We start from the raw sequence: 12652 nt of genomic DNA on the forward strand, positions 1-12652 counted from the left end.
ATATTACTTTTTATTTTTTATATTAGCGAGGGGGTAATCTATTTCTTTGCCCGATTTACATGAACGACACCCACACACACACGTTGACCATGTATTGCTAACCAACTGGCTTGTGATCTACTATGTGTAAGGTGCCTTTATAGACTTATATGGCTTCCCTGTAACGCAGAACGTGAGAGACGCACTTTCGCAAACACAAAGATCCCCCGGATAGCCTGCACGGACTGTTAGGGCAAAGTGCTGTTAGCGAGCAGCACCTATGAAGGACGGCACTGTTGCACACGTGGGGGTGGGTGGCCAGCACCACGCCCGGCCGCATTTGTCTCCCCAGTGGCGATGTTTACTACACACCCCACCAGGTACTCATTTGAGGCTGAGTCGACCTAAGGGAGGCCCATGACCGTTCCAGATAATCGTCACCGGTGTTGGCCGTGAGCGGGAATCGAACTCGGGTCGCCGGGTTCGTTGAGCAGCGTAGCGCTAACCGCTAAACTACCGCAAACGCACACACACATGCACGCACACCCACCCAAACTTGTACACAATCGCTTACACAACGCTCGCCCCACGATCAAGTGGGAAGATCGCTGCACAAGTGCCGAGTGTCCCCCTCTAAGCCGACACCACCAGCATTGAAGATAATCCTTCGATGGACCGACCACTGCATCCGCATCCAGGTGAAGCGCCTTCCCCGTCAGATCCCTTTTCTCCCAGCTCTCCAAAGTGTCAGCGGACGATGGGAGGACAAAGCACGTGGCTCAAGGGCACCCTCGAGTCGTCATAGAAAACGCAGAAAAAAATCAGCCTTCAAACACTGGGATGAGGCAGCAGACTGCCGACCGCCTAGGGGTGGCGCCGCTGCATCCACCAGCCCCCGGGCCCACTCCGAGACCCAACGAACTCGATGCCAAAGCGGATCGCAACCAAAAATGGAAAGGTAAAGGAAGCCAACGCCGGCACTGCGGATCAGAGGTCGCAAACGGGTTTTGATTCCTTACCCGTACCCGTACCCGGCCGCACCAGGGTCGCAAACGGGTACCCATACCCGTACCCGGCCGGGTACGGGTAGCCGGGTATCGGGTAGGGTACGGGTATCGGGTACCCGGTTGCGACCTCTGGTGTGGCGCCCCCAATGCCCAACTGGCTTGTGATCTGCTTTGTGTAACGTGCCTTACTCGACGACTACCGCTCCCCTGTAACATAGTGAGAGACGCACTGTTGCAAACACAAAGATCCCAAAGATCTTCCCATTCAGAATTGGACTCCTCAGCCACGTCAAGAGCCACCACCAAACCTGATGGACGTGATCCTCGAACCCCGAGGGACTGCCTACGACTCGCACCACGCACAGACACGCACTGTCACAAATAGGCGACGAAACGTTTTGCCCCGTAGAGCCGCCTGTTAACAGACTTGTTAGCGAGCCCCAATTGAAACCTGCATTGTACACGACAGGTACAGACGCGTAACGCACACATACAAAAAAAACTCTCGCACGCTGGCACGCAAAATCACATTCACATCACTGACAAATAAACACATTAATACAGCCGCGCGCTTAAGTAACGCAATTTCGACAAAGCAATGTTATATTAATTTACACTTGTTTTCATGTCGCGCACACTATTATTGAAGCAACGCACTCCGGCGCGTTTGGCCATGGTGAAGGGAACGCGCTGCAAGCAAATAGTTCGTCGGGCGGTAAAGTTCAGTAGCGATGCTGCCTGAGGTGCAAGAAGTAAGACAACCACGAGCGAGGGCAGAATCATCTCCTTCTCGCGCGCCATTTTGAAGCTTTTGTCCACGTGAACTTCTTCTTGTGCACAAACTTGTCTCTCAATATATCCGCTAAGCATCTCACTACGTGTTAAACATCTTTTTGTTTTACCTTTTTTTTGTTATAAATAGGCTGTTACCATCTTTAATTCACGTATGGGAGTATTGTCAATATGATATGTTACTGTAACCAGTTAAATATGTATTCTTTAATGTGGAGACCCACGAGTCATCTTTCGTATGGATGTAAAGTTGCTTGTCGTCGGCATGTGAATGTGGAGGGGGAAACCGGAGGATCTGGCAACAAGTCCACGTGACCATGGGGAGAACATGCAAACTCCAAATATGTAGGCATCAGGATCGGGATTGAACCCATGAGACCTGCATACCAGACGAGGCAGTTAACATCTCGCGACTGTGGCAACCTAAGCCACCCAGTCACCTCCAGTCGTGGGTAAAATAGGTGCATTTATTTATTTCAACCAAACATTCTCAAAAATGAACCTCAGTCGCATTTGCGTTTGTGGTTTGCCTTTTTTTAATTTTGTATATTAGTTACACGGTAAAACATTTTTGTAGATTTACTGATACACCATCCATACACACGTTGACCCTATACAGTATTGTTAAAACACTATCTTATGATCTGTTATGTGTAAGATGCATACACGACAGTGGCCACGTTACTTCATGTGCCGAACATAACCTCCTACCCTTATTCTGTGTGCACACGTGCGGCATTCCCTCGTTATTCGCGAGGGATACGCTCCAAAGATACTCGTGAAAATCTAATTTTGTGGGTAATTGGCCTACGAAAATCTATCCGAATTCCTGTGAATTAATTCCATTTTCTATTAATTTCTTTGAATAAATACGTAAATAGGCTTTCTCGCCCATCATTTTATCCCATCACTTTAAATCGTTACTTCATTTCATCACTTTCTCGCATCACTTCATCTCATCCCGTTATCCCTCATCAATGTATCACATCACATTCTGTCTCATCAATTTATCTTATCACTTTATCTCTCTAGATTTGAAGCTTTCGTGACTGCAAGGAATCATATTCTTAGGTTTTTTCGGTAAAGTCACGTAGGTAAAACATCAAAATTAATGAAAATAAAATAAAAATAAAAAAACAAAAATCACGACGTTTCGGAGGCAACACAAGTCACTTGATGCAGCTAATTCGGCTGTGACGGTCCCACCTGATGACGGAGACTTGTGTTGCCTCCGAAACGTCGTGATTTTTTTTTTTTCATTAATTTTGATGTTTTACCTACGTGACTTTACCGAAAAAACCTAAGAATACTTTATCTCTCACCAACTCCTCACATCACTTTATCTCTCATCAAGTGATCTCATCACTTTCTCACATCACATTCTCTCGTATCACTTCATCTCGTCACTTTCACGCTCCCTTTCGATGCACTTGTGGTGAGTTCCATATGCTATTTACGCATAGCCTAAATTTCAGATAGCAAGTTTGTGATTAAAGAGGGAATCCATACTCTTTGGCTCTTTCGGTAAAGTCACGTAGGTAGAAAAAATAATAGATCACGACGTTTTGATCGCCACACAAGCAATCGTCTCCCACGTGAAGACGATTGCTTTTGTGGCGATCTAAACGTCGTGATCTATTATTTTTTCTATCTACGTGACTTTACCGAAAGAACCAAAGAGTATGGATTCCTGCAGTCATGAAAGCTTAAAATCAAGCTTAAAGAGGGAATACTTTATGAAAAAAGCGACACTTCAACATCTAAAATCGTTATATTGTACTTTTATATTTTTTAGAATTAAGAGTACATTTTTCAATCAACTACTGGATGAAGACCTCTCGACACCGTGTCAGTTATGGGGCTTGCTTAACTTTGCTTCAAGATCATTGGCCGGTGTTGGTTGGTGATGCAATGGGTGCTGGAACCAAATGTAATGCCGTTGTTATTTTCACGTGGTCACTGGTGACAGAGCTGAGACTATTGCCTAGCAACATTTAATAACCAGGTACAATCACCGGTGGCTGTTTGGATTCATAAATATCTCGGATCCCGATATCTTTAATAGTTCAGTGCCCTGCATTCCCCGAGCTCTCTGCATGTCCGCCCACCACCTTTCTACGTAACTGCCTGCTGAAACTGCGCCTAATTTCTGCTGTTCGAAGGCCGTAAATGACAGGGTTCAGCACGGGCGGGAACACGTACTGCGCCGTCTGGAGGGCGTAGTGCAGCGGCCTGGGGAGCGAATCCAGAAACGAGAAGCCGCTGGTGTACGAGAAGAAAATGGCGGAGAAAAAGATGGAGACCACCAAGAAGTGAGTGCCGCAAGTCTTCAGCGCTTTTCTCTGACCGCTGCGGAGTCCTGGCTTTCGGCACTCGTAGAGGATGAGTGCGTACATGAGGATTATCACGCACGGGGGAAGCACCATAATGATGACCAGCGTTGCTTGGGCATAGGCCACGGGACCGCTCACGTCCCCGCATGACAAGAAGAGAACTACGAGGTAGTCGCAGTACGGAGCGACTATCACCGGCGGCTTGCAGTAGTTGAGGGGGACCACGACACTGAAGTTGCCCAGGCACATGAGAACGCACGATGCCATCACGGCAATAAAGGCCACGATGGCCTTGCGGCAGGACATGAGCGAGTGGTACCTGAGTGGGTAGCCAATGGCCAGGTAGCGGTCGACGGACATGATGGTGAGGGTGAAGCTCTGCATTCTGATGGCCAGGTGCAGGAAAAACATCTGCGCCATGCACTCGCGCAGGCTGATGTAGTTGAAGGACGTGACATTCTGCATGAACCGGGGCAGGATGCTGAGTGCCGAGATGATGTCGGTGAGCGAAAGCGTGGCCATGAGCACGTACATTGCCTTGTGCAGCTGATGATCTCGAAGGATGATGAGGCTCAGGAGGCAGTTGCCCATGAGGGCCGCGGTGAACATGGCCAGGGTGAAGAAGAACGCCACGAACTTGACGCTGGGTGGCTCTCGAAATGGGGTCGCCATGAGGATGAGGTCGTTCATGACCAAGGAGACGTTTGAAGAGGCGCTTGTTGCCATAGCCGGGTGAGATTCTGGGAGGGGAGGGTGGGGGGAGAGATTGTGGAACGTACAGAAGGGTGGGGAGGAGGGTTCACAGTGAGAGATCGTGAAAATAACAAGACTCGTGCTGCAGTGATGGTGTTGATGGGAAGTGCAATGTATGGACCAATTCACGCATCTCACAATCCATGTGAGAATCGATTATTTATTATTCGTGCACATCATCTGATGGCCACTAGTGGAGAATAACTACATAGTGCCTGCCAAGGGAGGGGAATATGCCGGAGAGAGATCCACCGTGCAGATGGAGCTCATGGGCACGCGATAGGTAGATCATTACAAAGCAGGGTGCATCGCACTAAGCCTCTCAGTCGGCGTGGTCGTGCATCTGTCCTTCACAGATCCCCCTACTGGTACTTCCGGTTCCTCTAGCGCCCCCCGGCGGTCACAGATAACATCACCACTCGTTCTTCTTGCCAAAATCGTCCATTTTATTCCATTTTACACCAGACCACTATGTAATATAAACATACCGCAATATTATTAGCAGCAGAAAATAGTAACAACGCAATTAACATGGTAACTCTACTAACAATAACTTACTAATCACGAACACTGCAGCGAATTAGATAAACTCTTTAACCTCAACTATTCACGTATCCCATCAGCGACACGATGTGAAGCAAATGCAGTCGCCAGAATCATAATGCAGCAAACAATGCTACAACAACATGCACCGAATGAAATAACTCCAAACCCTCAAAATCTAATTCGTGCAAACCGCATTCAACGTGCCTTGCATCCTGAGATTATAATTCAAGGCTTCTGGGTCTGGAATTATTCTGAATTCACGCCCCTCGCTTTTGGGAATCACTTGGCCTCCCGCTTGCGTCTAAAATGCTTCCCGAACCATTGGTGAGTTTAAAGGAAATGCTATGAATAGGCCTCGACCTGAACCCCAGTAATGTTCATTGTTTGAGTTTGTGTTTCTCGACATGTTCATCCATTTTCTTTACATTTATTCACATTTTGTGCACATTTTCTCGTGTTACCTCTCCGTGCTTAAACTAGACCACCTTCCTTTCGAAAAGTCACGTTACACATTTTTTGTCAAAATGTATATTTGTAAGTTAATGTACAATTTTACTTTTGTATTATCTTACTTAGCCCCGCGCACATCATAATGCAAAATCGCTTCGCGTATCACGCGCCTTTGCTTAACGCGATTTTGAAAGAACACGTTCGATTAAGTTACACTTCTTTTCATCATACGTGCACTATCATTAAAGCAACGTGCTCCAGTGCGTTGGGCCAAGGTGTATGGGACGCGCTTGCGAGGTCATTGTTAGTCAGGGAGGCAGCATAGTTCAGCCGAGATGCCGGCTGAGGTGCAGCAATATGACAACAACCACAAGCGTGGGCAGAAGAATCATAATCTCCCTTTTTCAGCAAAAAAATTATTCTTGCTGTGGTTTTCCCACCTGATGATGATTGCTTGTGTTGCAATCGAAACGTCGTGATTTAATTTTCTTTATACCTACGTGACTTTGCCGAAAGAACCAAAGAGTATACAAATCTCCCTTCTTGCGCGCCATTCTGGAAACAACCCCTACCGCCCCTTTGTATCCTGCAACTCCGACCACTCCCCACTCCGTAAAATTGGCCGTTACTATCTTTAATACGTGCACGGTAGTATCGTACACATAATGTGTTACTCTAATCAGTGAAATGAGTCGATGTAAGTATGATATTCGATGGTGTGCTCTCCCTAACCCGAACCATTCCATGTATTTGTTATGGGAAATGTACGTTTTAATTAGCGCGAATTTGCTTCTTTTTTATGAACACAACCCTCGCGTGAAACGAGAGCTAGCTGTATGCGCAGAGTACAAAGGAAACGTGACCACTGAATCTAACCCACAGCAGTTTTAGAGACGTTGGGAACAAATATATCCGGAATGCAACCCCCGAATTGGACAGATTTCGCAAGCTGAGCAGGATTGAGTCTGGATGATGTTCGGCGGACTATCTCCGTGCACAGAAAACGGGCTAAGAGGTGTGACCGCTGCGGAACCGGCGTGTTGAACAGTATGGGGCAGTGCAGAAATACACATCGTTGGACGGTGCATCTATGCACCCCACCTGCACCACCAACCAGCGCTGACCAGCGTGTGATGGAGATAATATTCTGCATAACTAGCAGGAACTTTCGTTGCGAAAGGATGGCGAATACGTAGAGAGACTGATTATTGCATAAACTGATGATTTAATATGGAACGATTGATTTTTAAAATATATTACGAAAATACATTTGAATAATTATGCACGATTGTATCTCAATTACGATACATTTCGTTTTCGTATCGACGATAGAAGTACGAACAAGAACGCGATGCACCAATCGACCCACCTGGTGACAGAGCGTCAGGGAGAGGGCACACACGAACAAGACTCGTACAGGGGGGTGACAGGAATCTTATTTCGGTAAAGTCACGTAGGTATGAAATAAAAACAAAATAAATTTAATCACGACGTTTCGGGCGCAACACAAGCGTCCGTCATCAGGTGGGACAACCACAACAAGAAACAATTTCTGAAGTGGGCAAAAGGGCTGCTGTAACAAGAGGCTATATAGGTAAGAGAGGGGGGGGGGAGCCAGGGAGGAGAGACAGAGAGGGGGGTGTGGGGTAGGGGGAGTGGATCGCTGCCGAGTGAAAAGCAGCTAGAAGGGATTAAAGGGCGAGCAACGACAAAATGTCTGGGGGGGGGGGGGGGAGTGGACGGAGCTGGGAGTGGGAGATTGAAGAGAAACTGGAGATGATTTTATACCTACGTGACTTTACCAAAATAACCAAAGAAAATGGATCCAAATTTCGATTTAAAGCTTTCGTGACTGCAGGGATTCATCTTCTTGGTTCTTTCGGTAAAGTCACGTAGAATGGAAATAATAAAATAATAAAATAAAACATCATAAAATAATTCTCACGACGTTTCGGCCACAACGCAAGCAGCCGTCCTCAGGTGAAGACCAGGTCTGTCGGGGAGACAGCGTCTGAATGAGTTTCCCCGACAGACCTGGTCTTCACCTGAGGACGGCTGCTTGCGTTGTGGCCGAAACGTCGTGATAATTATTTTATGATGTTTTATTTTTATTATTTTATTATTTCCATTTTACGTGGCTTTACCGAAAGAACCAAAGAGTATGGATCCCTGCAGTCACGAAACATTCAAATCAAGGTCTTCAGGAAACACACCCGATGAGGGTGCATTTCTCGACCGATTGCGACTGCGATTCGAACGGTGCACTCGTGGCTTGCACGAAACGAGTCGCCGCTTAATGCAGAACAATTACGGGCTCTGCCGGTTGGAAGCTCGGGGTTCGGGCGAAAACTGATTACATGATCACCTTTTTCTAGTTGCATCTAAAGAACCTCGGGCACCATAATCGAGTGCAATATGTCGTTTGATCACCACGTGCCAAATATAGCCAGGTCCTGAAATTGTCACGTCAGGGGCTCTACGAAACATTCGACCACTATTGAATCGTGACATAGCCAAACATGGTGGTGTGCAGCTTAGTATCGACCGGGCTCGAATTATTGCAACTCGCTACTCTACGGGACATCTGACAAATAAAATAAAAAACATTACCACGCTGCAGCGTGTACAAACATTATCTGGCACGTGTCGTGATGGGTACTGCAAGATTCGACTGTGTCCATCCAGTGCTCGCAGAGCTGCATTGGCTTCCGGTTGCCGAACAATTACATTATAAGGTCGCACTTATTACGTGTGAACTTTTTGCGAACCGTACGTACCCAGACCGTGATATTCGCATGTGCGAGGGAAGGACCAGAAACTAAACACATAAAGCCATTCTAAAGAAATTAGTTTTTTTTTAATCTAGTAGATGATTTCTTAAAAATTCATAAATCCAATGCACCAACCTCACAATAATAATAATACAAAACTCCGATCCAGGTGACTGCCTTGGCTCCACCCACCCTCAACCAGTATTTATACAAGGACGGTTTTCTTGGAATATGTCTTACTTGATACAGCAATCGTGCTGTGACGGTTCCACCTGAAGACGGAAGCTTGTGTTGCCTCCGAAACGTCGTGATTTTTATTTTATTTTTATTTTACTTTAATTAATTCTAATTTTAATTTTTTACCTACGTGACTTTACCGAAAAAAACCTAGGAATATTAATCCAATGGCTTCCTAATATCGGAAGGGGAAGAGCGTTCCACACAACCGCCGAAGCGTATCTGAAAGTGCCGCGCGATGTGGTTCTTTGTTCGATGACCAGCCAAAAGCCGCTGCTGCGAGTATGACCGGAGTTTGCGTGATGGTTTATATCACGCAAACGAGATCATCGAGGCATCGTTGTTCATTCGTGGCAAGCACTCTGTGTGCAATGAGTGCGACCTTAAAATGTATTCGTACCGCAATCGGAAGGCAATGCAGCTGGGCGAGCACTGGATGGGCATGTTGGGATATTGCAGTGCTTGCCACATATGAACCACAATACGTTACGGATCTCGTTAAGGAGCATACAACTACGGTCATCCTCGCAGCAGAGGGTTATGGCTAACCAACGCACAAAAACGATCACGGCATTGCGTGGCGCTTTCAGATGCGCATCTGCGGCCATCTGCAAATCTCTTCCTTCTGATATTATGAAGCCACTGGAGCTATGCACTTTTAAATCTAGATTTAAAGACTAATTTCTTTCGAACTGATTTTTGTGTTTAGTCTGTCGTCCTTCCGCCAGACCTTCATTTAGCATGGTTGGCTATGTACGGCGTGAAAGAAGTTCAACATGCAAACGTACATGCATACAAACCGGGGAGCGTAGTCGTGAGTCGGTTTAATATTTCTTCTGAGCATTATATTAGGCTTGGTTCAGTTTATAGCTCTTTGCACGAACCACTCTACCACCATTCCACCACACCAATTCTTGATATGAGGTCGCTTTTTTAAAATCTGCATCATTGCATTCACACCGAGGCACTCTTTGCAATGTCGTAGGACGCCTTGCAACGTTATTGAGAAAAAACGGTCGGCAACGCGAGAGAATAACTGGAGTCAGATTGAATGTTGCCGATACTGATTGATGGGTCCAGATTAGTGATGCAGATCGACCTGATATAGATTGACAGGAGACAGATAGGCAGGAGACAGATTGACAGGAGACACATTGACTTAAGACAGAATTGAGAGGAGACAGATTGACAGGACACAGATTGACAGGACACAGATTGACAGGCGACGCGTGGATTCCTTCACTGCGGTCGACAAAGTCGATACTTCACCTGCACCCGGGCGATTCCTGTCCCCACGAAACACCGGGCAGCACCAGCAGCAGCAGCAGCAAAGTGAACGTGCAACTGACGAGTCAATCTGCCTCCCGTCAATCTGTCCACCTACCGGTCAACCACCACCCCCTTTTTATATCCTTGACTCGCCCCGAAAATAAACACCGCGCAAAACTCACGTCGCCCTGGGATCAGGTCCCCCCTGCCCCCCCTCCCTCTCTGTCCCTCCACCCCCTGACCACTCACTCACTCACCCACTCCACCCACCCACACCCACCCCACCCATCCACACCACCCTCCCAACCCACACCCATCCACCCCACCCACACCACCCACCCCACCTCACCCACTACCCCCACCCCACCCACCCCACCCCATCCTCCTCACCCACCCCACAGACCCCAGGGGAGGGACTAGAATGGCGATGCGGGTAGCGGTGGCTAATTGGCGACTTGAACCGAGCCAGGGTGACGAGGCGAGCACGTGGCCCCGTGGGGTAATGGCGGTGACGCGGCTGTTGTAGGAGAGGGAATTGATAGCGGTGGGAGGGGGGAGGAAGTGGGGGGAGGGGTTGGGTGAATGGGGGGGCGGGGGAGAAAGGGAGGGAGGTGCTTTGCGTCACACCGAGGAACGCGAACGAACGACAGAGAGAGGGAGAGGCAGAGAGAGAATTTGTATTCGCTCAATAATGATCATTGTGCTGATGCTGCTGCTGTTGACGATGATTTTCCGTCATGCTGACTTCTGATGCTGATGATAGTCGGTTGCACAGCTCGTCATCACCTCTCAGCTGCATACATGAATGAGAAAAGTAAAGCCACTTTGAATGTTTGTTTTTGTTTTACTGAAACTCCCACCGACATTACAGGAACGTACATGGTTGCATACCCGACTGTGATTAAAGTGGTTTCACGCACTGCACACAGACACCACACACGCGCGCACGCAACGAGACATATGCAGATGACGCGGTGTGTGACTCCGTGTCTTCACCGTGCAGCACGGTTTGGTTCCGGCTCGGTTCGACCAATGGCCAGTGGAAAACGACTCGAACTCACGTGGCCAGGCTCACAGCGCGTTTCGCTGCCCACTTGTGCCACCACGGCCAGTGAACACATTGAACAGTTATTTCGTTAAATATACAGTCAAGCTGTGTAAGCGATCGCGTGTTGAAAAAGTGCAATCGTTTCTTTCAAATGAATGACGTCACAATGCGTGTTATTTTTTTTCGGGACACGCCACGTGTCATACCGTACCCAATTGGCTGGTGACGCTGCTGAACCGAATATCAGTCGCCACTGATGTTACCCACGGCTGGATATCGAACTTAGATCGCCATATTCAGAGTGCAGTGCGCTAAACACAATACCAATAACAATATGACAACGATTCAATGTGTAGTGACTTGTAACGTCACTACTGTGAACACACACACACTCACACGTGTGACGTCACTATGCGGGGGAGCGTCACTACCACGCGGGTCTACACACACGCACATGACGTCATCCCGTCTGGAGGCAGGAATGACGTCAGGGCCGGTTCAGAGATCTGGAGGCCGTGGGTGAGGGCCATGGCGGTTGTGTAAGGCCGTGGGCACTCTGAGTGAACCCGGCTGGACACGTGACCGGATCAAGGTGGGGGCCGGGGGCCCGGGGAGCACCTTGGGGGGCCACGTGGACAGCCGAGCAGCTTCGAGAGGGTTCTCGAAAGAAGGCGTGGCCAGGGTGGGGCCCGGGCACACCGAGGCCCACATAAGCAGCCTCCTCACCGGGCTCGAGGTTTGCCCGTGTCAAGAATGAAGATGCATCGTGAAGACGCCTCGTGAAGAGTCAAGCCTCCAGTCAGCGGACCAGCCACTAGCCCTCCTGGCTGGGTCACGCTAGTGGTATCCGAGAGTCCGTGTTAGTGAGAGATGGTGTGTGTTAGTTAGAATAGGTGTACGTTGAGTTAATAAATAGTTTAGATTTAAAGCTTTCGCGACTGCAGGGATTCATCTTCTTGGTTCGTTTGGTAAAGTCACGTAGAAGGGAAATAATAAAATAATAAAAATAAAACATTATAAAATGTTTTATTTTTATTATTTTATAATTTCCCTTCTACGTGACTTTACCGAAAAAACCAAGAAGATTAATAAATAGTGTTGCCTCCCAAGAAGTTGTGTGCGCCTATCTTTGAGACCATTACAAATGTAACAATGGTTTCAGACAATACAGATGCCATAAGACAATAATGCAATACATCAACAGCGAAATGTAGCAGTGATTCAATTTGACAATAATTCAGATAAAAAAGGTTGTCAGTGTATTTTCTTGGATAAGTATGAGTCCCATTCACAATCGGGACCTGGAGGGGCATCAGACTGCCAGTAGTAGGGGGCGATGGTTGTATAAGTAGGGTGAAAACTCGAGAGACCAAGACAGTTGAGTCTCATTCGGAAGAGTGGGTGAAACGAGTGAGTGAACGAGTGAATGAGCGAGCGAGTGAATGAGTGAATAGGTGAGATGGTAGG

General features: G+C 47.6%; 1 protein-coding gene across 1 annotated transcript; it reads right to left on the reverse strand.

Moving 5' to 3' along the window:
• Positions 1–3844: 3844 nt before the first annotated feature.
• LOC144952130 (olfactory receptor 2M3-like) lies at positions 3845–4837 on the reverse strand. The gene has a single exon (XM_078882533.1). It carries the CDS (start codon positions 4835–4837, stop codon positions 3845–3847), a length of 993 nt encoding a protein of 330 aa, XP_078738659.1.
• Positions 4838–12652: the final 7815 nt, after the last annotated feature.

Source organism: Lampetra fluviatilis, chromosome 66 (assembly GCF_964198595.1).
Source record: "Lampetra fluviatilis chromosome 66, kcLamFluv1.1, whole genome shotgun sequence".
In the NCBI taxonomy this organism is placed as follows: domain Eukaryota; kingdom Metazoa; phylum Chordata; class Hyperoartia; order Petromyzontiformes; family Petromyzontidae; genus Lampetra; species Lampetra fluviatilis.

Bases quoted from the DNA above. Each gene is read 5' to 3' on its own strand.
- LOC144952130 (XM_078882533.1), bottom strand. From the start codon at position 4,837: ATGGCAACAAGCGCCTCTTCAAACGTCTCCTTGGTCATGAACGACCTC.